Source organism: Diplotaxodon limnothrissa, linkage group LG23 (assembly GCF_057381915.1).
Source record: "Diplotaxodon limnothrissa isolate DT_005_m linkage group LG23, D_limnothrissa_male_GT1.1, whole genome shotgun sequence".
In the NCBI taxonomy this organism is placed as follows: domain Eukaryota; kingdom Metazoa; phylum Chordata; class Actinopteri; order Cichliformes; family Cichlidae; genus Diplotaxodon; species Diplotaxodon limnothrissa.
This window is the reverse complement of record NC_140617.1, coordinates 9,204,840-9,228,683: the sequence shown is the minus strand read 5'-3', so window position 1 is coordinate 9,228,683 and position 23,844 is coordinate 9,204,840. Positions and strand designations below refer to the sequence as shown.

General features: G+C 40.8%; 1 protein-coding gene across 2 annotated transcripts; it reads left to right on the top strand.

The window, feature by feature from the left end:
* Window positions 1–1,249: 1,249 nt before the first annotated feature.
* On the top strand, window positions 1,250–19,191 carry cpeb2 (cytoplasmic polyadenylation element binding protein 2). Of its 2 annotated transcripts, none has more exons than XM_085348988.1 (11): window positions 1,250–2,583; window positions 4,296–4,565; window positions 8,709–8,799; window positions 10,327–10,377; window positions 11,361–11,384; window positions 13,214–13,387; window positions 13,495–13,584; window positions 13,779–13,897; window positions 14,217–14,331; window positions 14,528–14,709; window positions 15,799–19,191. In XM_085348988.1, exons 1-11 carry the CDS (start codon window positions 1,639–1,641, stop codon window positions 16,024–16,026), a joined length of 2,289 nt encoding a protein of 762 aa, XP_085205114.1. In that variant the 5' UTR covers window positions 1,250–1,638; the 3' UTR covers window positions 16,027–19,191. The 2 variants fall into 2 exon arrangements, with proteins under 2 accessions (XP_085205114.1, XP_085205115.1); XM_085348989.1 differs by having other exon boundaries at window positions 13,166–13,387.
* Window positions 19,192–23,844: the final 4,653 nt, after the last annotated feature.

Genomic DNA, 23,844 nt, shown 5'->3' with positions numbered 1-23,844 from the left:
AAGCAATACGCTATGTGTCATGTGAGCTATCATCATTAGCAGGGACCAGATGGTAGGTCCATCATGCACATTGCTTTGCTACTCTGGTATTTGTCTACCTCGTTAAAAATCGCCTTCAAACAGTGATGCCGCGATGATTTATTCAGTTTCACTCTTTAAAAAAAGTGAAATTCTTCATCCATATTTGTGCTAACATAGAAAATGCAGTGGAGTAACACCCTGAAAGTGGGCTTTCTGTCGAAATAAGAACGGATTTTTTTTCCCATTTGTATACCTCCAATTCCCAACGGATGCTTGTTTTGTATTTTAAAATGAATTAAAGGCATCTACCACTCAGCTGCTGAGGGAAGAGACCATCTAAAACATTCTGTTGTTTCTGCCTTGTGTCCTAAAACACAGTCAGTTGGTGGCATACCCGGGATGCGCTCTCTCACTCGCTCCAAAAACAAAAAGATTACCTAGTAGCCACATAGAGCTGCTGCTGGTGGCAAATCATATGTTGGGGTTACTTGTCAGCTTTGAGTTCAGTGCAGGCGAAGAAGATTCATCTCCCCTGACACGCGCTGACATAGAAAACTATATTTAGCTTGTCGGCGTACATGAGTAAAGTGACGCTGGCGCAGACGCACGCACGATGGTTGTGGACTGAATACTGATAGGCACGGGCGGATGAAAACTGTACAACGTGTACCCTGGAAATGCTTGAGCTTTTTTCAAAGCACTATTGGGGAGACATGCAGAATAGAGAGGCCAAAGTGGCGTTAACATCCAGTTCAATAAGAGTGCGTAATGTATCCTGGCTGGGCGTTTGAATTAGGCTTCTGAATGTCACTTTAGTTGAAATAAAATATTTCAAATTAACACCATGTATTGTGAAATATAAATACGAAAGGGTTATTGGCTCTTGAATAGTTGACGATGAATATGAATATGATAACTGACTAGTAGTTTGCAATGGTTGCTATAGGGTCACTTCGCTACATGGCCATACAAATTAGTCACGCGGCAGTATTAGTCATAAAATTATTGGTCATAATTAGGGCCACAGTCAGCCTACAGTGGCCTTTTTTTACTGAGGGTTTTAGGCCTACTGCACTTTATGAATAATGAAAAAGTGACGTAAACAATGCGGTCCTCTTTGCAGCTCGGGCTCGAGGCGGGCGCACAGGCGTGATGCGGTCGTGACGTCGATTGAGTCGGGGATCTTTAATCCTCTGCCGCAGCAGCACAGCCGGTAACCAGAGGAGGGGGCAGAACGGTCGGACAGGAATGGACCGTACAGGCTAGGCTAGTGTACAAGGCCTAAAAAGCTCGGTCTTTAGTCAGATGATAATATCACCGAGTGAAACAGAGATTAGGCATCGAGCGAGCTGACTATTTGCACAGGCCAGACCCCCTCCTCTCAGCACTGTAGTCTGCAGCCTTTTCACACACACTCTTTGAATAGACCTCATTTAGGAACGCTGGTTAAATATATTCTCGTCGGCATTTCTTGCCTTATTTAAACGTCGAATTTAGTATTTTACATCGGCGGACGGATACTACGCCTCGTCCTACCGGTTTTCCTCCCTCTTTTCGCCTTTCAGCAGCGTCGCCTCGTCCCTGCTGTTTCTGTCAGTTGCTGCGCATCAGTAAAACATGCAGGATGACCCTGTGGGGGTGACAACCACACAGTTACCCCCGTCAACCACGGAAACGGACCGCAGCAGCAGCCCGGTCAGCAAACCCGGAAAGCAGCCGAACCAAACCGACAGGCACAACGACGGCCAGCTGAGCTCGTTCACGCCGGATTATAACCACGTAGAGCAGAAGATAGCTTTCCCTGATCATTTCTGCCCGACGCAGTCTATCTGTGACCTTCAGCACAGCAGAAAAATACATCAGCAGTTAGGTCAGCACACTGAGTTCAGCCCCACAGAGCCGACCCCACCCCAGGGACGTTTCAGTCACCTGCCGCAGAGGCAGCCCTTCTCCAAGACCAAACTCAGCGCCGCTGACCCCCGCGGCTCTCCAGTGGAAGAGGCTGAAGCTGATGCCGCGTCGCCATTGCCCACTTCCGTAAACCTAAACAAGATCCAAATGGACTCCCCTATCGCCCACCATATAAATAACGGCAATGGCAGCAGCAGCAGCACCGGCAACATGTTGTCCGGAGGTCTCGGCGCCGCGTTCCCGAACCTCCCCACCCAGGAGTTGCAGAGCGCCAGTGCGGGTTCGTCTTCACCTTCCCTCCCTGGGTTCGGCACCCCTTGGTCCGTTCAGACCAGCTCCTCTCCCCCGCCCGCACCCAACTCCATCAACCCCATCCACGCGAACGCCATTAACCATATGCCCAACGCGGACTCTGACAACAGCTTCTACCCAGGTATCCCCTCCTCCATCAACCCGGCCTTCTTCCAGAGTTTTTCTCCGGTGTCAGCTAATCCGTGCGCCGGGATTAACGTGCAGGGCTTCAGCGGTCCTTTCTCACCCCAGATAAACGTCCCTCAGCAGCCGCAAAGTCGCAGGTCCCCCGTTAGTCCCCAGATGCATCCCCAGCAGGGCGCCTTCCTGCAGCAGAGGAACAACTACAACCAACATCAGGTGAGCTGCTGGGGAGCATGGCCGGGTCTCCTATTCCCATTAATGTAACTATCATAAGCGAATGTAGATATTAAGACTCTCCAAATCTGTAGCCAATCCATTAGGTCTATAGTTTTGTGAAAGCTGACTCTGGCACGTCCTTAGGTTGGGGATATTTTGTCACAATGTAGTTATAAAGCCTTTATAGATTAATGTGTGTATGTGAATTCATGTATAATCTTTACCTTGAATAATAAACTATTTTTATCTTGATGCATAATGACAAATGCATAATGCATTATGCAAGGGCTCAAGTCTACTCTTTAGGCAAAGAGAGGGAGGGGTGAACAGGGTTACAAGGGAGCATCACTGAATCTAGCTGTTGTTCTCTCCTGGAAGCTGGCTGTGGGATGTGGTCACATGGCACAGGGCCATCCCTGCCTTGTGGTGCACTCAGTGGGAATACAAAGGTTTGCAGGGTTTGTTGTCGTAAATGGGTGCTTATATTTGGGTGAAATGAAAAGCGTCCAGTATCTTGGTGGTGTGATGGTTGTCGGTTGCAATGCCCTGAGGAAATGCAGCAACAGCAGAAGCTCACATGAGCAGTCCAGTCATGCAGCAGTTGGGGGTTTGTAGCCTTCAGCTTCAGGTTTCTCCGTAATGCAATTTGCACATTGGGTGTGTGCATGGAAGTATGTATGTGACTGGGTGTGCCTGTAGTGCATGTGTGGTGTTCCTGTTTCACTAACCTTTAGCCCTTTGCTCTGAGTCCTATGTAAATATATTTTCATGAAACCAACACAGACAACCGCATAAAGGTGATCCCCACCATTATGTGCAAGTTCAATTTTAAAGTGAAAAACATAAGAAAATGCTGCATCTTTTCTATTTTGTTAGTTACTAAATGCATATTTTGTGAATCGTGTTTTTTGTATGTGAGGTTTGGTACATTCATTTCTAACAGGACTCTAAAACAGCCTCTTTTCATGTAAATGTCCTTCTAGAAGCAAGTTTTGGTACTCGGCAGCCATCTTGAAATGTCTCTGGGTGCTTATTGGATCTTTTTTGTTTGTTTGTTTGTTTTTTGGAAGCTTCATCTAAACTAACTTTAATTTCAGTGGCAACCAGGACATGGATTTCCCAACAGTAGCTTTAAAAAGAGCGTTCTTTCAACTTTGCTCATAGATTTTTCCATTTCCCTTTCTCAGAGTGCTGAGTCTCTCTCTTATGATTCTGCTTAAAAGCACTTCTGTTATCCTTTTTTTTTTTTTTTTTTTTTTTTTTTTAGATTATTAACTCTGTTCCTCAAATACAGCACTATTAGAACATGGACGTTGCCAGTGAGTCCAAAGGTTTTCAGTTTACATTAAGCATTGAGTGCAGAAGAAACAGAAAGTTGTTTCTCCTCTGTGTATGATTCACATGTGAGATTAAGCACAATGCAATCCAATGCATGATGCTTAAGAGGGGACCCAAGGTCCAGGTGGAGAGAGACTGTGTGTAAGTTACAGAGGTGGTGTTGCAGCGCACAGGATACTTAGTATTAGTCTTAAAGCCCTAAATCTTCTTATCCAGCCACCCATTACAGGAGCAGATCAAGCTGTGGCTGTGAAAGGAAAGAAAGGCAAGATAGGATGAAATGGATGTTGTAAATACAAAAAATATTTGTGTATTACAGACATGATAAAGCTCTCAGTTCTCTTTAACTCCATATTATCTTTATGTTTGCACAGCCCATGGTGAAACCATCTCCCTGGGGTAGTCACCAAGGCAATGGCTGGGGCTCTGGGGGGATGTCCTGGGGCCGGGACCACCGCAGAGGGAGCGGCATGGGTGTACCTGGCTCAGTCAGTCACGTCTCACCCCTGAAGAAGCCCTTCTCAAGCAATGTCATCGCTCCTCCCAAGTTCCCACGCTCTGGCGGATCACTGGGGCCTAAGTCCTGGATAGAGGAGAACATGTTTCGCACAGACAGCAACAGCAACACCTTGTTGCCCCTGCAGGTATGTTTTGTAGGATCATTGGTTTGGTGTGTGTGGGGGGTAACAGAAGGGTTTTTGTTTGACAGTGTGAGAATCAGTGGGTTTAAAGGTGGGAAAGAGCTGGCGACAGAGGTTAAATCAATCACACGAATTAGATGTTAGACAAATTAAATGATGAAGGTCTCTGAAGGGATAGTTTTACTTAACTTTACTTGATGAGGTATAAACTAAAAGGGGATAATAATTCTTTCTATCAACAGGAGAAACATAAGCAAGAGTTTTTAGATCTGAGGATCTCGGCTGGGCTGCTTTATTTTCAGGAAGTTAACGCCTTTTGCCACTAAAACTGCTCCTTTGCCAAACTTTAAAAGGTCATATTCCAAGTTGTGGTCTACCTAATGAAAGTATCAGAAATACAGTTGTTTACTTGCATAAAATATTCAGGTTTTTGCTATTATTCAGAAAGACAAGTGTCTATACTATGGTCTTTATATGGCTAATGAAAAGTTACAATTTCACTGGTACTTGCAATGAAACTAATGAAAGTTAAGTTTTCTAGGTAACAAACTCACTCCTTCTTTTCTTTAAATACCTTCTTAAATAGACTTGTTGTGTAATACAAAAGGCCTCTCGAAGAGCAAATGATATTTAAAAGTAGATGTGTTTCTCCCAATGACCAAAAATGTGGGATTTTCTTTTGGGTAGGCATCTGTAGCCTGGCTTGGCAGAACTGACAGTAAACAAGAACGAGGTCGTGTGGAGCAAATGACATCAAAAGAGTAAATGCACATTCCAAATGTTCTCTATACATGTCTAAACAACATATTACCACATCCATTCCCATATCTTCATCAGAAAATTGACACTACAATATGCTGCCTATGTGTCTAATTTCTGAATATTGTCACGTTTCTAACATTAATGATATATTTTTTTGTGTACTTAAATGAACTGAGGGACTCTATGATCATCAGTGCATCTACTTTCCCCTTTTAATGCTTCAGGGTCCAGATGGTCATCGTTTAGTCATATTTTAATCACATCGTTCTAATTTTCCTGCCAAAAACAAAATTCCCATTTGTTCACAAAATTGGATTAATCTTCGTCTCTTTCGTGTCGCTGATACAGTGTTTTTGCAGGCTCAGATTGGGCCTCTGTGGGATGACTAAGTACAGTGACTTACCTAATTTAACAAAATTTTCCTTTTTCTCACTATTTCTTAAACAAGAACGTCTGTTGTGTGTGTTAGTAAATGAAATCCCAATTCACAAAACTGATTTAGGAAGATTATTTTATTACAGTTACCTCCTGTGTAGGAAAAATGTTTTTACCAGAACTAAAAACATGAACTGATTTATAACCCCTGAAGACATTTATGTAGTGCCTTGTGCTCGGTTTATTTGTGTATAATTATCTTTAATTAATGCATTGAACCACACACAGAGTCATCCATTTAACTTTTACACGTTGCACTCAGAATGTATCACTTTTGTACAACACACAGCTTATAGCACATGCTTCAGAACCAAGGCTTGCAGCACAATTCAAGTGATGCCCCATATGTCACTTTATATTTTTCTTAAAATTGGACCCAGACACTTGTGATCGTCATAGTAACACACCTCCCGTGCACACACTGAATTAAACCTTGCCTGGAGTTTCAAGTTAGCAATCAAACTTACACAGAATGCAGAAAAAAGCAAAGTAACCTGATGTGGAAGATTGCGAAGCCTAGATCTTTGCCAAGTGTAAAGAGACGTCTGCGTGTGCCGTGAGACTGGTTGCTATTTTCAAAGAACATAATTTGCATTGTGATTTGATGTTTCGATTCTCGTGCCTGCAAAGAAATGGAGTCATAGTCAGGAAAGCCTTCAGAAAATCTCCCCCTGGGATACAGGCACTTTGAAAAGTGTTTTACTTGTTTTGAATTGATATTACTGAGTTCTTAGGAACATTTATGAGGCAGTATTGTTCCCTGAAACTCCATGTTTAATATCATTCTTTGTCATAGTTTATCATTTCCAGTGCGACTTGCATTGAAAGAGCTCGGTGTTGCTGTTGAATTCTTCTATAAAATCATTCAGTTATAGGCTTCATGTAAGAGACATTTTAATGTTAAAAACTGCACAGCTTGGACACTCAAAGTGCATCAATTGATTAAAAGTTTAAATGTGCCTTTAAGGACCTCAACACACAATTAATATAAAATCAAATCCACAAAACCTTTCAGATTATGAGCGACTTTGCCTGAATCAATTCTAAGATTAATGCGGGTATGGCCGTGACTCATTCAGACCGATCTAATGATATCACCTTATTAATGGTGTCACCAAATGGTACGACTGTTGCTATGAGCTCAAATTATTAGTATTATCAGTGCCAAGAAGTGCAGCGCTTCCTATTCCAGGAAACAGACGCGACTGCATGGATTGTTAATTTCCATAAACAGTGTCACTACTGGAATTTTTCAGATTCCAAGTCTTTTCCTTCCTTCCTCTCTGTTTAATGTTTGGCAGTCAGTGACAGACTGTATCTCTGCTGTGTCATGTTTTTAACATAACACAGAGGTAAACTGGGGACAAAAGGAACAGCACCTCTGCCTTCAGTTAGCCTTTAGTGGGGCTAGTCACTTGTTGTTTCTCTAAGAAAGGCTGCAAGTTTCCTGCAATTAACTGATGTGATCACCCTAAAATACTATGACGCTAAAGAAAAAAGATCATCCAGCAACGTCAGGTTTCCCATTGCTCATTGTCACCCATTACATCAGTCTTCTTGTTAACACAGAACCCTCCAGAATCCTTGGCCTGTCATGAAAATTACTCAAACTAAATGATCAACAGTAAACAGGTTGCTGTTTAGCACTTCAAAGAAAAAACACGTGCACTATTGATGTGATGATAGAAATATCACCAAGATTTCTTCAAGCCTGGAATATTTACATGAAAAAATCTGTGAAGGAAAGGGATATTAAAAAAATTAAGCCAATTTAAATTAACTAGTGGTCCGCTGGCAAGCAAAAGGTCCTGGTTCAATTCCAGCTGGAGACACAAATCCCCTGAAAATCCCCACATCCAGCCTGAAATTTGGCCACCCATCCTCTTTGGCAAGGAAGCAGTCAAAAGTCGCTGTCCTTCGTCTCTAAAGTTGGCAGGTTTATGACACATAAAGACCAGTGTGAACCTGTTAATCATTCTCATAATGCAGCAGTGAAAGGGTTTGGTCAAAAAGTTCCAAAACTATTAAAAAGCAAAAACCACTCACTTTAAAGTTGGCCCCCTTCAGGATTGTCTCACTGTGAAGCTCTGCAGCGCTCAAGCACTCCTGCTTCATTTGGACCACTCCCCAGACTTGAAACAGAGCGCTAAAGTGAACCTCGATCTCAAACTAATCTGCGTTTTTACATCTACCTGAACGTTTTCACATGACAGTGCACTCTAGTACAATGCAGGGAAACCGTTTCTGGTTACACCAGCACAGTTGTCACTTATCATCAGCCGTCCTTGTGAAATTTGACTTCCTGTGATTTTGTCCCCTTACCTGAAATGAAGTTCAAGTTGAAGCTTGACCAACACAAATGCAAGAAGTTGCATGCTATTGCATTTTAATTGTAAATTTTTTGATAGCATTTTGTATTTTGCGCAGTTACCGTGTGATCATTTTCTGAATTACTGTTGCTTACACAGAAGCGACATGCTGCTATTAACTATCATAGAGTTGGGACATTAGCCTGTCATTGTGCTGTGTGTTATAAGGTGGACTTGGCACTCTGGCTAGAATAATAAGATGATCAACTTCACTGTTCTGCTGACAAACTCCCAACCTCCATCTCAGCTCTATTGTGAAATGCCGCTCCTGGTTTTAGTTTCCATTTTCTCTCTTTGTCTGCATCTTGGAAGCAGTCCAGAGAGCTTGGGGAATCCGTTGTGTAGGCTGCCTGTAAACTTACCTTTAGACTCCTGAAGTGAATAAATACGGAAAAAATGTTAATCCGAGCGTGAGGCGCATGTTAAGCCAAATACCCTGTGCTTCAAAGGTTTTATTATTCATAAGCCAAATCCCGAAGGTGTGTGAGAAACGTGAGGATTTATTCGTGCACCGTGACGTTTGTTTGTTTTGTCAAACTCTGGATGATTAAAAAAAGAAATGTCACCTGTATTTTTTCAGGATCGCACCAGGATGTACGACAGTCTGAACATGCACTCCCTGGAGAGCTCTCTGATTGACATCATGCGAGCTGAGCAGGATCCGATGAAAGGTAAGCTGGCCTTTCCCTTTCAGTCTCAGTTCGTGGGGTCAGAGGGAGGCGATCGTGTTCGCGGAGGCAACCCGACATCGTGCAGGGAAGTGACAGGCCCATTGCTCCCAGAGCTGTGCTGTTTTTCCACACACCAGCTTATTTTCTCCCTGCTGAGAGCTTAATACTTGTGCCACCAGCTGCACATTTACATGACCTTCCAGCTCTGATCCTGTTCCTACTTAACCTGAACAGCACACTGATCTGACTCAGAGCTGGAGGTCAGGAAAAAGAGAAACCATGGCATTTTTCTTTACTAATATCAGAAAACATCTGTAACTGTCAAACATGTGTATTTTACACCTTAAAAATATATTAACGGATCTGTGTAACTGCTGAATTATTCCTCACTTCTTGGCAGGACCAAGCAGAGAATTTATCGTAGATCGACACTGTCCTGGCCTCCTGTGCTCAACTGCTGGACATCAGAGGAGCAGTGTCAAATAACAGCTCCTACTGACGGCTGCTCGTAGCTCTTTTACAGCCTGACAAGCCAAAAACACTCTCACTTTAAAATATTACAAAGAAGAAAAACTCATCACTGGTTAAAAGACAAACAGTTGAGGTTTGCAAACACGTATAAAATTTCCTGTGTGGATTTTCTCATTTGCAGTTGGCTAAGATTATTACTCAACCTGCGCCCTCCTTTCTTGGGCGAGTTTCTTGTTTTTCCTGCCGGAGCAGATGGAGAGGACACGGGCCAGTGTGCACAGCAAAGCGTGGGGGGTTGGGGGGGTCTACTCTAATTTTAGATGTGATCACACTTTCACACGCTGCATATGACAGCTAAGAGAGGTGAGATGGAAGGGGGGGTTGCAGGGGTCCGCTCTGCCATTTATAGCACTGACATGGTTAACACAACACAGCATTCTGGATAACGGCTCCAAATGTAGCTTCTCATAAGGCAACACATTTTTAATATATTTGTATCTTATTAGTGACTTAATTTATCTGACATTTCACAATGAATGCTGTGATCTAGAATTTGGTATTTGTGATTTTTGATTCATTAGTACGATTGAGAAACCACTGTAAAACTAAATATGATGGGAAATTGGGTTACTATAACAAGTGTTTTTTTTCCTCAATCGTTTCCAAAGCAGAATGTAAAAAAAAAAAAGGGGAGAAATTGTCTTGTTCAGCTCAGAACTTGCTAGGTCTTTGCATTAAAATGTTTGTTTTGTTTTTTTTTTTAAATGGACGTTGTTATCGCCTTAAATAAAACAAGTAATTCCACTGTAGTTTGGTCGGAAAGCTGAAACAGTATGTGGTCATTTATGGGGGAAAAAAACATTTGCTCCTGTTTGTGCTCAACTTAGACATGTGAAAAGACAGTTGTTTTTTCTGTTTATGTGTGTGCGTGCATTTTTGTGTGGTTATTCCCATGTACATGCATTGGCTTTGCCCTGTCTTCTCCATCTGCTCTATGTCTCATTCCTATTTGTGTGTGTGTTTTCTGCGTGTGTGTGTGTCTGTTTCTCACATCAGGCCGTGTGGGATGCCCTAACCCCGGGGCTGACGGCCTACTCATGCTCAATGGTAATTATCTCCTAGCACCATCCTCCTGTGTCTGCAGCTCTCATGATGCTCCCACCATTACTCTTTAGCCTCATTAGACGCACTCACTGTGGTGCAATAAGGCCACGCAGTGTCACCTCTGCTGCATCTGCTGCAGAGTATCTGACAGTACCCGTTAAATGGGTTCAGTTTTTTTAACCAGCTGTTCAACTGTTTTGTTGGCATTAAAGTGGCTATGTGGTATAACTGAAAATTTACTGTGCTCGTTTTGTGTAGTACTTGAATGACAAAGGTTGTTCCAGGTTGCCTCCAATTAAATTTTCTTGTGTTAATTAGAATAATTGTTGCCCTGAATAGTCCCTGTGTTTTTGTTTTTTTAGCTTCACATTTGGAGACACATCCAGTTGTCAAAAAAATAAAACCGTGTTTTGTAACAGTATTAGCGAGACATAAATCGGGGTCAGACAACATTTGGGAGTAATTATGAGTGTTTTTAATAAGTTCTGGTTGCCATTTCCTCCTGAGACTCAATAATCAGAAAATAATTTTTGTCCCCTTTTCAACGCCATCTATGCTGCTGTGTGTAATTAGATTTCTTGTCCCTGCCAGAGCATATTTAGGGCTTTGGCCTTTAAACAGTTTTCCTTTTTCTGGTTTTTGATCGCATTTAAAACCTTTTTGTGCAAAATAACAACATTTGTGTAAATGTCATTTATAGGCTTCTGGGCTTTCTGTGTATTGCTTTCATCAAGTATATGACAGATGCAGCCCCTCAGGCTTCCTTGCCACAGCATTTAGGAAGTTTGGAAAAAATAATAATTTTTGTTTTGGGTTTCAGGAGGATTTAAGTCCTTTTTTAAAAGTATCTCAGTTTAGCTCATTAGTCGGTGACTTGAATAAAAGCTGGTTGGGTTGGATCAGCAGATTAAAGTCTACAGTTACAAATGCCCTCTGAGAAATGTTTCATAGCTGAAACTTGCACTCTTGTACTTTTCTACATGCAGCCAGGAGCTATGGGAGGCGTCGAGGTAAATTCAGCTTTCTCTAGCGTGTCTCTTTACCTTGTGGCTTTTTCCTTGTGGCATGTGTTATTGCTTAAATAGATACCAAACTGAGGCCTTAAGTCTGGACTTAGACTTCACTGTTTTCTGCTTTTAAATTTGGGAACACAGAATTTTGCTCATCAAATTTCTGATTGACTATTAAAAAAATATACAAAGAAAAATGTGTTGTTTCAGTATCCAGACATACATTAAGTTTAGGGTTTCATGTTTGGTGGTGTTTATAGCCTCTGCTCTATGGAAACCCAAAGTATAAATAAAATAGGTTAGCATGTAGCACTTTGTATAGATTTTTGACTGTGTGCTTAAAATAAGGTCTGTGTTTTACACAAACTTTAGATATTTTCACGTTTTGTTCCCCACTTGTGAATTTTGAAACTGTATCTCAAGTTTTGGTAGCAAACAAAGGAGGTTAGTGATAGTCAGGCTGAAGTCATGCTGCTAGGGTGCAGCTTATTTATACCTCAAAATATGTGTTTTTACTTCTGCCAAATGTATCCACACTTAAAAAAAACTGTGAAAATGGATTGAATATGTGAAGATTATCTTGAAATCACTCGGCACCTATAACGAGGAGCCGCGCAAACCTTTAAAGAGAACCTTTATTTCCCACAGAGCTTATTTTCTGCAGAAGTCCAAAACCCTGTAGAAACATCCCATTGGTTTCTAAAAATAATAAATTATTAAAATATACTAATCTTCTAAAATATTATTATATCATTCATGTTCATAATAACAGTGATTTTATTCCAAAACCCCGACACCACCTGTTTGTTTGAGAAGTTCTGTTATGGACCTCCGAGCTCAGTATTTTAACCATCTACATCTTGGTGTTTCTGAACCAGATGTGCTCGACTGTGAAATGGCAAGCTAACAGGGTAACGACTTGTCAATGATAAATTATTATCCTGAATAATCAATATGTAATTTACAATAAGGTCTTGATATTTTCTTCAGTATGACCTTAAACTAGCAGCTGAGCCCATAAATCCTGCAGGAAAGTGTTCTACTGAGACCACAAATAAAGGGAAGTGAGGGTTGTTGTTTTTTTTGTTTGTTGTTTTTTGATTTTGCAACCACGAGTCGCCCCCTGGTGGCTCATAAAAAGAATCCTCTTTTAAGCCACTTCTGTGATGGCTTCACTTTTTTGGCTTGTAAGCTGCGTCTGTCCTTATGCTCTGACAGAAGCAGCTGCTAGTTGAATCAGATTAATTTGATTGCTTTCCTTTGCTGGCTAAAGACTTTGGTCCAATAATTCACATTTTATCTAATATAATGCAAAGAATGTGATAAAGAAATCCCCTCATTTCATTTATATTTGCTATATAATGAATAACTTAATTCATTATTTATTCTTTTAAAATAACTTGTGTCGTCTGGTATATATTTGAACACTTTGGGACTCCATAGTGCTTAGCCATTATGTTAACAGCTTCGCTCCACTCGGCCTGCCTTTCCACACACGCTTTATCTGCCACGCTGCTCTGGGTGGAGCACACATGATTGCGTGTCCCAGTCTCGGATCTGTAAAAAAACAAATTGTACATAATCCTCACTTTAAGCTGGTGCTTGGCCTCACATCCACTCAGCAATAAAGTGCAATAAAAGCAGAAACATTATTTTATAGAAAGCCTCTCATCTCAGTACGTCCCTGTCATAGCAGAGATGTAACATTGCCTCAAGGAGAGGAAATGTGACTGGGATTGGAAACATGTTCGTGAGGGTTTCTGCTTGTGAATGTTTAATAGCATGCTTGACATTTGCTGTAGCCTTGCCTGCCTTTTTTTGTCCACCAGGCCGCTCCTCTCTCTTCCCTATTGATGACAATCTCCTTGATGATGGCCATGGCAACCAGGGTGTCCCAGGAGTCCTTGGCTCTCCCAACTGTTACCCTCACCAAAACGGGGAACGCATCGAGCGCTTCTCTCGTAAGGTGTTTGTGGGAGGTTTGCCTCCTGACATAGACGAAGGTGAGTAAAGAAATGATTTCATGATTGTGTTGTACTGCCAGTCCTTTAAAAAAAAAAATTCTATGATTTATCTCCCTACTCACGTGTCACATGTCAAATTCCCTTAGATGAAATAACCTCAAGCTTCCGCCGCTTTGGTCACCTTGTGGTGGACTGGCCACACAAAGCAGAGAGTAAATCCTACTTTCCGCCTAAAGGTATTAGCAAAAGCATCAAGCTCACCTATTTATGGCTGGTTACCAGTATTTACATTGAGCCTGCACGGTATTATGATATGATGCAAATAAGTGAATGTCATTTGAATAGTGACAAACCAAGGTGAGCACCTTTGTTATACCCTCTCTTGTTCTTATATGCATGTACACTGAAGCTTTTTATATACGTTTCCTAGGCTATGCATTCCTGCTGTTCCAGGAAGAGAGCTCGGTGCAGGCTCTGATTGAAGCCTGTATGGAGGAGGATGGGAAGCTTTACCTGTGTGTCTCCAGCCCCACCATCAAGGACAAACCTGTGAGTTTTTCAAAAATTGCTTTTAAATCTTTAAACACTTAAATAATAATAATTTAAAAGATGGGTGTAGCTTTTGTGTCTGAATAGTGATGCCAACATGGAAGTACCTTAAAATGACTTCATTGTGTCTAACAGCCAGAGCGAGGGACTGATTTGATTGCAGGCACATGTGGTTAAAGCAGCAGAAAATATAGCAATATCCATCTTTAAATATACTCTGTGGCACAGCAGTACCAGCTCGCTGTGAAAAGAAGCTACATGGGCACAATTTTCCTATAGGGGGGAAAGGTGATCTAATCTTGTTAGACTTTGACACCAGGTGCAAATTCGTCCTTGGAACCTGAGCGACAGCGATTTTGTGATGGATGGATCTCAGCCTCTTGATCCCCGCAAGACCATCTTTGTGGGCGGCGTCCCTCGTCCTCTGAGAGCAAGTAAATATAGCCAACTTGTTTCTCTACGACTAGTATTGCATCTCAATAGAGATGAATTCAAGCTATGCGTGCAATGATAACTTGGACTAAAAATAAGCTTCTGATAGCTTCTCTTCTGTTCTCAAATCCACATCTTGTATCTGTTTTTTCACATATTTAAATTCATCTTTTTGTCCTCTGTTCATTTTTTTACTAGTCGAGTTGGCCATGATTATGGATCGCCTCTATGGTGGAGTGTGCTACGCAGGAATTGATACAGATCCAGAGCTCAAATACCCAAAGGGGGCAGGACGAGTGGCTTTCTCAAACCAACAGAGTTACATCGCTGCCATCAGCGCGAGATTCGTCCAGCTGCAGCATGCTGACATTGATAAGAGGGTATGACCACCCTCCTTTCATTAATATTTCCCCCGTCTTCGACTTTTTAGTGTATATCAGGGTTTCAGAATTTTTTTTGTAATTAAATGTAACACTTTTTGAAACCTCAAGAAAAGCAGCACACTATCAAAGGAATGTGGTCATTTGGTTTATAGAAACCTCTGTGCTCAGTGTAGTGGTCAGTGAAGCACTTTGTTTCACTGTTCAGTGTTGCTGGTATTTTGCATCTGTCAATGGCAAACAGTTTTTTCTGCTACTGGCTCTTGTTTCTTCTCATTTATTGGATTGGATGATTAAAAACTAAAGAAATAAAACATGTTGGCAATTTAAAAATGTGCTAATTTAACAAACAGAGGCCCCTGTAGCATGTGGAAACACCAACCCATTCTACAATCAGCAATCATTCACTCAAATAAATGAAACCAATCGAACTTCAGTAGATTAAGGTGTTTGGCATTGGCAGAGAAGATTTAGCAAGTTTTTCATGGGCACAACCCACATTCTCAACGCTGCTGCCCCACCCTCAAATGTATGTTACTTAGAAATGTAGCACCGTTTAGGAGAAATAAACAGGTTTTCCCACTTGTTACAATGTAGACATAATCAGCCAAACTTCTCTAGCTTTAATGTTGCACATTTGTGGGTTGTGACATTGTATGCAAGAACATAAGATAACATACTAATTCCATAAAGGAACAAAAGATGGTAGGAATCTACAGTATGATACATATTTCACTAAATATTTTATTTATAAGCAGAATCTCAAAATTTTACTAACGATCACAAATAAAAGGCTTCGAGATATTTTATTACCGTAAATTAAACTTTTCAGACTTTAGGAATCAGTAGGATTCATGGTATATGACATAGTTGTCATGGTGATGTGTAATTTATGCCATTCGCGCGTGCAAGTGTGTGTGTATTTGCATCTTTTTGTGTGTTATCAGCATCCCTACAGAGAAGAAGGGGCTTGTTGTTATGATAAGCAAACGCTTGTTAGGGCTGGTTAAATAAGGTTTTCTCTCTGCCTGTGCTTCGTTAAGCTTGTTTCCTTCGTTACAGCTGACATTATGTCTCGTTAATGTGCAGGTGGAGGTGAAGCCCTACGTCCTGGATGATCAGCTCTGTGATGAGTGCCAGGGTGCTCGTTGTGGAGGGAAATTTGCTCCTTTTTTCTGTGCTAACGTCACCTGTCTTCAGTACTACTGCGAGTTCTGCTGGGCTAACATCCACTCCCGTGCCGGACGGGAGTTTCACAAGCCTCTGGTTAAAGAAGGCGCCGACCGCCCTCGCCAGATTCACTTCCGCTGGAATTAGAGATTGCGACCCCCAATTTCATGGTAACACAGTTAGGGGAAAGGGAAATTAAACACTGGCTAACAGGAAAAAGAGCATCGCTCAGCCTCTCCTGCTTCCTAAGCTATCAGTATAATCAAGTACATAACACTATACAGTATATACTATATATCTATATATCTTTTGTAGCAGCCAAACACCACAAGCCTCAGTTTTTCACCAAAACCCCCCGCACATCTCAGGCTCTGACAACTCTACAACTCTTTTGTGGTACTTTCATCTTTTCTAAGAGGAGATTTAAAAAACAAAAAAAGAGATTGATTTTTGTAGCTTTTTTTATTATCATTATTTTTGTATGTGAGATTTAACGTAGATACGGGAATGTTTTTGCATGGGGGCAGCTTGTCTGTCTGTCTGCTGCTAGCCACCCCACGGTGCGTTCAGTGCACACTTGTTTCTGGGAAAACCTCGATTCTATAATGTTGACGCCTGCCCCGGGTCATTAACCAAAGGTAGAAAAAAATATAGGAAGCTTAAAATTGACACATTTTCTGCCACAAAGCAAACCGTTGTTTGTTTGTTTTTAACTTTGCCATGGGCTCTTTCTTCTTGTTAGAGAGTTTATTGAAATGTAAAAAAAGAAGACACTAGGGTTATTTTTGCGCTCATACTGACCCGTAGAGTGATACCTCAAAATACAAAATCTGCTTTTCTGCAACTGTATTCAACATTTATACTGACCGAGCTATTTCAGAAGCTTTGCTGCTATATATACATATATATGAATAGATGTGTAGGTATTATATTTAATGCCATTTATAAACCTGAATCATGTAAAACGAAATGCAGTATGCACTCGAACACTTCTGGCCCCCATTGCCATAGAAAGATTTAAGAGTGCATATAATGACAATAGGCTTAGCTACACAAATAGCATGCTGGATATATGTCAGGAAAAAACAAACCACTGAAATAATAAATGCAGACAAGACGTAACAATTCTATAATGAGTAGCATGATCATCAAGTACAAATGCCTAAGAGGGGAAAAAAAATCAGACTAAGATAAATGAGTTAAAAAAACATATTTAAACTTGCATGCTTTGATGTTTCTCTGTTGTTTGATCTGTTTACATACTAACAATACAAAAAGTGATATTGGTTCTACTGTAGACTTAGTGGATGCCATCACGTTGTCACGTGGTGGCTTGTATAGCAAAAAAAAAACAACAAAAAAATGCCATTGAGAAGCAGAGTGGTGTTCAGTGGTTTGTGTTTGTGTGTCGTCCATGTGCTGTGTGACTGTTGTTAGTGTAGACTGAGGCTCTAGTTTAGCTATCAACAGATTTCGTAGAGAAGAATGACTCCACCTTCACTCTTCCTATCCATATCTTTGTGTGGTTCCAAAGGCTAATCTGGTGTAGCTTCACCAGCAGACCAGACGCAAATGAAAGACTTTGTCAGTTTGGCGTGCTCCGTGTTATTGAGCATTGTTCAAACACACTAAACTGCTTATTTTGTAATGTAACAGTCAGGCTTCCATGCTGTGTGGCTGCAGCTCCATAAATCCAAGGAAACACTGACGCAGTTACCGGAAGATGAAGCATCTCCACATCTCCTCACCACACTTGTCCACGATGAAGACAGTGACGCGTGGTCTTCGCTAAAGATGATCTTTTTCTTTTTATTGTTTGTTTAATTTCCTCCTCGACCCTTGAAAAACTCTTTAGGGACAATCTTTTTTGTGAGGACGGTCGCCCAGCCGTCTGTTTGGTACTGTACAAGTGTGTCGCTCTCGTGTTGTCGTGGTTTTAGTGTCTCATGCCCCTGTGTGTGTGCTCCTCGGTATCAGTGTTCAGGCGTCAACTGTGTACTGTTACAAAACCTTAATGGAACTGAGACTAGTTGAGTTGTGTAATTGAAATTGTTTGTGTGAACAATTTACTCATCACTGGCCCTTCAATATGTTGTTTTTTTTGTTTGTTTTTTTTTAATATATAATATACATTATGCACTACTTTTCTGTATCCCTGCTCGTTTTCCGTCTCCTTCACCCCTTGTGTTTAGAAGCGAATTATGAAAGTTTTCACCTATTTATAGGTAGAATTTATCATATTTTTTCCCCATAATGACTTATTTAAAGTGTAGCGTGGAGCAGTGGTCTTAAGTTAGCTATGTTTTGTGTGAGTAGAGCAAAAAGCAAATGTTTTCTAATATATTCTAAAATGGTCCGGGTGTTACGAGGAGCGGGAGTCGGAAAGGCGTCGCGGCCTGCAACCTGATGGGAGGTGAAAGCTAAAGACTGGGCTCCCGCTCTGGCCCCTCTTCCTCCTCGTGGCTTTGGTTCTCATGGCGTCTGATAATGTTTGAATATCGTCACCTGTAACACTTGACTCGTGCTGTTTTTGTGAGCTTCTATTTTCTATGTTAAACACTGTTACTTGGTTCTGTATGTGTCCTTGCTTTTGTAAAAATCATATTTATTTCACTATTTTTGTAGACGAAAAAATGAGTTGATTTTGATTGTATTTTTCTATTTAAATAGGACTGATATTTCGATTTTATTTACCCCTAATTATGTCCAAAAGTTTTGGTTGACAAAGAATCACATCATTAGTAACATCAAAGTTTTTGATATACAGCTGATTCTTATTTTGATACACATGACACGTTTGATTTAATGGAAGGAAACATGAAGGTTTTATTATATTCTGGGAAGACACTTGAGATTCTCCCCTGTTGCATCGAGGCCCCAGCTGCCTGTCCTCGTAGATGCTCTGAAACTTGAATATAACACATTTTGAAAGGCTGACTAACCTCGAATCTGTGTTGTGATGTGCAATACTGTTTCTAATGTTTGTATAAAAGTAAGAACTACAGTGTAAACCTTTTTAATGCAGATTTATTTTTTTCATTGCATATTTTGCAAATTTCTGATCCACAGTGTCATTTTTTACTGTCAGAAAAAGATACCCCGTTTTTTCATTGCAAGTATTTTTAAATCCAGATATCTTTGTACTGATGTAAATGATTGTAGTTATTTTGGATAGTGTTTTGCTAACAAAAGGAGAGACTTTTTCATGCATATTTCTATTTCTTTTCATCTTGTTTTTTCCCACATTTTCTTTTATTTGATAGTAGCAGGTTCTTGGAATAATTTTTCATATTTAAATGTCATTGGTATTATTTTGTATTTTTATGTGAAAAACACTATATATAATTTAAAGATGCTAATTGCTAAAATATTATTTTGAGTTTAATTATTTTTAAAGCTAAATATTTGTAATTTTATTGTTAAAGTGACTAATTTCTAAATCAGAGTTTGTGTGTATAGCTTCACAAAAGTCGTTTATGAGATGTTTGGATTGTAATTATTACTGAATGGTTCTTTGATATGCAAAATGAATATCATGTTTATTTTTATTTTTGTTTTTGTATTTAAATGGGGTGTTGATTACAATCTCTTTTTCTTTCTTTCACTTCCTGAATAAAGACCCATTCTGTTTGGACATGAGTTTGCTGGATATCTGGCTCTTGCAGACACTTTTTATACTTTAACTCGTTCAAACACATAATGACATGTAGTATCCAGTGTGTTATTGCAAGTGAAAAGACTATAGTTAGAGATTAAAGGTTAAAAAGCGATCATATCCAATAACTATTAGCTATTTTAGCTTGTCGTGCTAGCAGATTAGCATTTGCTAATTAGCGAAAACACTGACTATACTGAAGTTGGAATTTATCACCAAAGTGTCGCCTCTTTGTTAACTTCAGGTTGAAAGTCGTATTTTTAGCATTTTTGTGTTTTGGGGTTTTTTTGGGGGGGGGGGGAGTTGGCTGAGAGGGTGGAATGCTAAGTCATTATTGAATGTTTAGCTTTGCTAGCATGGTATATCTATTGACAATGAGGCCTGCTAATTCATATTAATAAATATTTCACTCACTAAATCTGGAGCAAAGACATCTTAGAAAGGGTCTAAGTACAGTTACAGACAAAGCAAATGAACAGTTATATCTTCTGTTCATCAAAGGAGATGAAGGTACAACACATAGTATTAGGGTTGCCAACTCCCTGAAAAATAAATAAGGGACACCTCGTGGCCAGGGCCGGGCGACCCAATTGTCTTCACCCTTCCCAGTGTGGTGAATTTTCTAGCTCTTTTTTTGTGTGTGAAATTATTTTTTTAACCATTTGACTTGAATTTGATTTAAGTAGATGTGTATTCTTTGTGATATGAACACATGTGAAACAAATGATCATTTAGCCATTTATTTTTAGCTCAAAATGACAACATTAACACGATAAAACAGGTCTCCTTCTTAAACAGAAGCCTGTCATGCTTAACTTTTGAGAATATAAGTAAATCTTTCTTTAAAAGAACTCTGTCCTGCTTAACTTAAAATAATAGAAAACAATAGAAAGAAAAACATTCTTGTAACAGTGCACATTTAGTGCATTTAGTACAATTGGCTTCAGTTGAGGTATTATTTCAGCTTTTCTAATGCTAATCTGCTGCTCCTGTTTGTAAACCCACTTGCTCCCATGATTACGCATCTAAACTCATCATCATTATTCATCTATGTATTACTTTTATGTATTAGTCATCTATTTGTTGTAATCATCTATTCTTGCAGTTGTTTATTACACAAAATAAATTATATTATCACACTTCTGGCCACATAGCGCTGATATTCACTGCACATGCCCATATTAACTTTTTCCAGCCAGGTGTTTTCCTTTTCCCATTCTTCCCTTTCTCTGAGGGGAACAAACATTGCTGCTCTAATGCTGGGCTTACACTGTGCAGTTTTAGGCCCATTTTGAGCCGATTTTTGAGTGATCGGACCGATTTTGGCCTTCATCGTGCATCGTGTAGTATACGTGGGGTAACGAGAAGTGATTAACACCTCACGACCAGCTCCCGATCATCAATCGCTCGTGAGGGTCTCACCACAGCCGCTCACACTGCTCGCGCGCAAACACGTAAACGTTGGTGTAAAAGATGGAGCAGCACGGCTGTGCAGCCTGTGATCTGGACACAAGCGATGGAGGCACAACTTGTAGAACTTTGGAAAGCTCATCCGAGCCTTTTCGATGTGGCATCACAAAATTATCACGACCACAACAACCGTGAAAATAGTTGGATTTACATTGCTGCTCAGTCACAGCTGCCCGATCAATGTTTTTCATTAGCAATTTAGCAAAGTTGATGGTGGTGGTGTGTGTGTCTGTGTGAGTGTAAGACGGAGAGAGAGAGCGCGACAGATTTTCTGTTATAACCTTCATTTTATGGAGGCACAGTGTGAGCACTCAGGTCGCATCAGAGCATCGGGCGGTATAGTGTGAGACCCTGCATCGTGACCTACCAACTGCGAGTCAATCGTGCAGTTTGAGCAGGAGCTGAATAACGTGACTGAAAAAAATTGCACAGTGTCTGCCCAGCTTTAGGTTTACTGTCGTCCGAGACTTGCACCGCAGTGTCTGCGTTTGTTTCCCTGTTGGCCATGCTTCTTGTTGTGGTCATTTGTTGTCTTCCGGTATTTTCTCCGTAAGCGACCTTTCCTCGACCAATGAGATGAGTGGTAATCTGAATTGTCATACTCGTAAGTGTGCTGTCAGCTCATTGGTCACAAAGCAGGAGAGGGGCTGGGAATTATGTTTTCAAACAAAGCGTTAATTCCATTAAAAGTTATAGACTACTTTTGATTCTCACTGTATTACGGGACAAAGTGCGTCCCTTATTAGCTCAATACGGGACGTGTACTTTTGTTTCGAAATACGGGACGATTCCGTATTTTAAGGGACGGTTGGCAACCCTACATAGTATGGAATATCACACCCCTGCATGTTCTGGCTGAACATATTCATGCCTTTAAGGCAGATGACTTGCAATAACGTATGTGGCCCTGCCTACACATATACCCCCGTCATCAGTCATTCCTCAGTTTGATAGCTGCTCATCACCGTGCCAAACTCCTTCAGGGAACCAAAGTTATAGGCACAACTGTTGGTCTCCTTTCAGTCGATTAACGTGGTGCAACACATATAGCATGGGACATATATACATGGAATCAGACCAGCACCACATGGTAGAACCAGCAGAAAGGACAGAATAAACCACTGAATGGGCTGTAACATCCCAACAATAAAACCAAACAAGTGTGTGGTGATGATAAGCTAGCTGCAGTACAAATAGCACACTCACAGGGAACCCTTTAAAAAGCGCCCATGAAGTTGCCATTCCACTGGTGGAATGTGTTCCTACTCCCTGAGGCAAAGAGAGACATTTGGTGCCCTACACTAGGGAGATAGCTTCCATTAACAAGTGGGAGAGCCTTTGTTTAGACAGAGCTCTACTTCTAGCTGGATAGCAAAACAGAGAGCGACTGGTCACATAAGCACACATCCTGAGCGCAGTCAATATAGGTATGTAGCACAAACACACCAGACCCAGAGAATGCCACCTCAGAAGCTCAAATGACATAAAGGTACAAGCTGCAGAAATAACCTTTTGGTAAATATGTGCCATTTGGGTGCAATACAACCTTGAGACCCTCAGAAGAGAACTGTATGCATAAGGGGTGTACAAATAAGTCATGAAGGTGATTTGGTACCATATAGATAAAAATTTAATATAAGGTCACCCACTTCCTTTACACAAGCCAAAGCAAGAAGCCATGCAGTCTTGTATGAAATAAACCTCATATCCACAGATCTAGTGGGTTCAAAATGGCCCACAAAGGGCCTCCAGCACCAATATAAGGCAGTAAGTGTTGACCCTGAAGAAAAGAAGATCCCATACCTGGAATCACCCCACAGGGTGCACCCTCCATTCCTTCACCAGGGAACAAGGGTGGCTCTTAGTGACAGAAAATGAGTGAGACAGCTTTAACAAGGGAAGGGAGCATGTCCACATGTCATCACAGGTCATATGCCTCAAAGGTGTAAATACAGGTGCCAGGACACATGGGGACGTGATATCCCATATTATACGTGTTGTACCGAGTGAATCGACTGAAAGGGAACATAGTTAGATAAGTGCTTCTAAATATTTCACAAAACATCATCACAGAACTATTGAAACCCTGCAATCCTACCAGAGCACTGAGGTCTACAAACCAGCTGCTCTCAGACATTCTTAGATCCAGGCTTAAAAGCAGAAGCAACAGAGGCTTTTCAGTAGCAGCTCCTAATATTTGGAACAATTTACCTTTATACATAAGAGCTGCCCAGACTCTCAACCATTTCAAAACACTTTTTAAAACCTACATAATAACAGTAATGAGGGCAAAAGATTTTCTTAGAAACATTTGAAAGATTTCTTATTGAGTCAGTTCTTGATTTTCTGGCTTGATAGTCTTATTTTTGCATTTTATTTTTGATCTTATATTGTTATTTGTATGATGTATGTATTTAGCAGGATTACCACCTGTAAAGCAAATTGCCTTCAACACAGCAACGTGACAAAGAAATAATCCCAGAGGTCCGTCAACACACTCACATGTCGTGCTTGGTGCCATCTAGGGGTAAATGTCAGAAATACAATTAAAACCGAGGTCAACTAGACACAAATGAGTTCTGTCATTTATTAATCTTGAAGATTCCAGTTTCTGACTTTTACACTGGGAGTCTCACTCTAAAAGAGTCTTCATCAATGACATAATGGAGTTTTTTCTGTATGCACATACTGGGCTTGCCTGGCTAATGGCTGTTTGCCTTAGGACATTTATGAGGCAGAAAGAAGGGAGTGGATAAAGGGGAAAGAGGGAGGGATGGAGAGAGAGTTGCACTGAAAGGAGTCCTGGCTGCTGCTTGTGCTGCTGTACTGCACAAGCAGCT

What these genes read in the sequence shown, in the direction of transcription:
- cpeb2 (XM_085348989.1), top strand. Translation starts at nt 1,639, where the DNA reads ATGCAGGATGACCCTGTGGGGGTGACAACCACACAGTTACCCCCGTCA. An exon ending in CGGCCTACTCATGCTCAATG is followed by an intron (nt 10,378 to 11,360) that starts GTAATTATCTCC and finishes TTCTACATGCAG; the next exon opens with CCAGGAGCTATGGGAGGCGT. An exon ending in CCCTCGTCCTCTGAGAGCAA is followed by an intron (nt 14,332 to 14,527) that starts GTAAATATAGCC and finishes TTTTTTTACTAG; the next exon opens with TCGAGTTGGCCATGATTATG.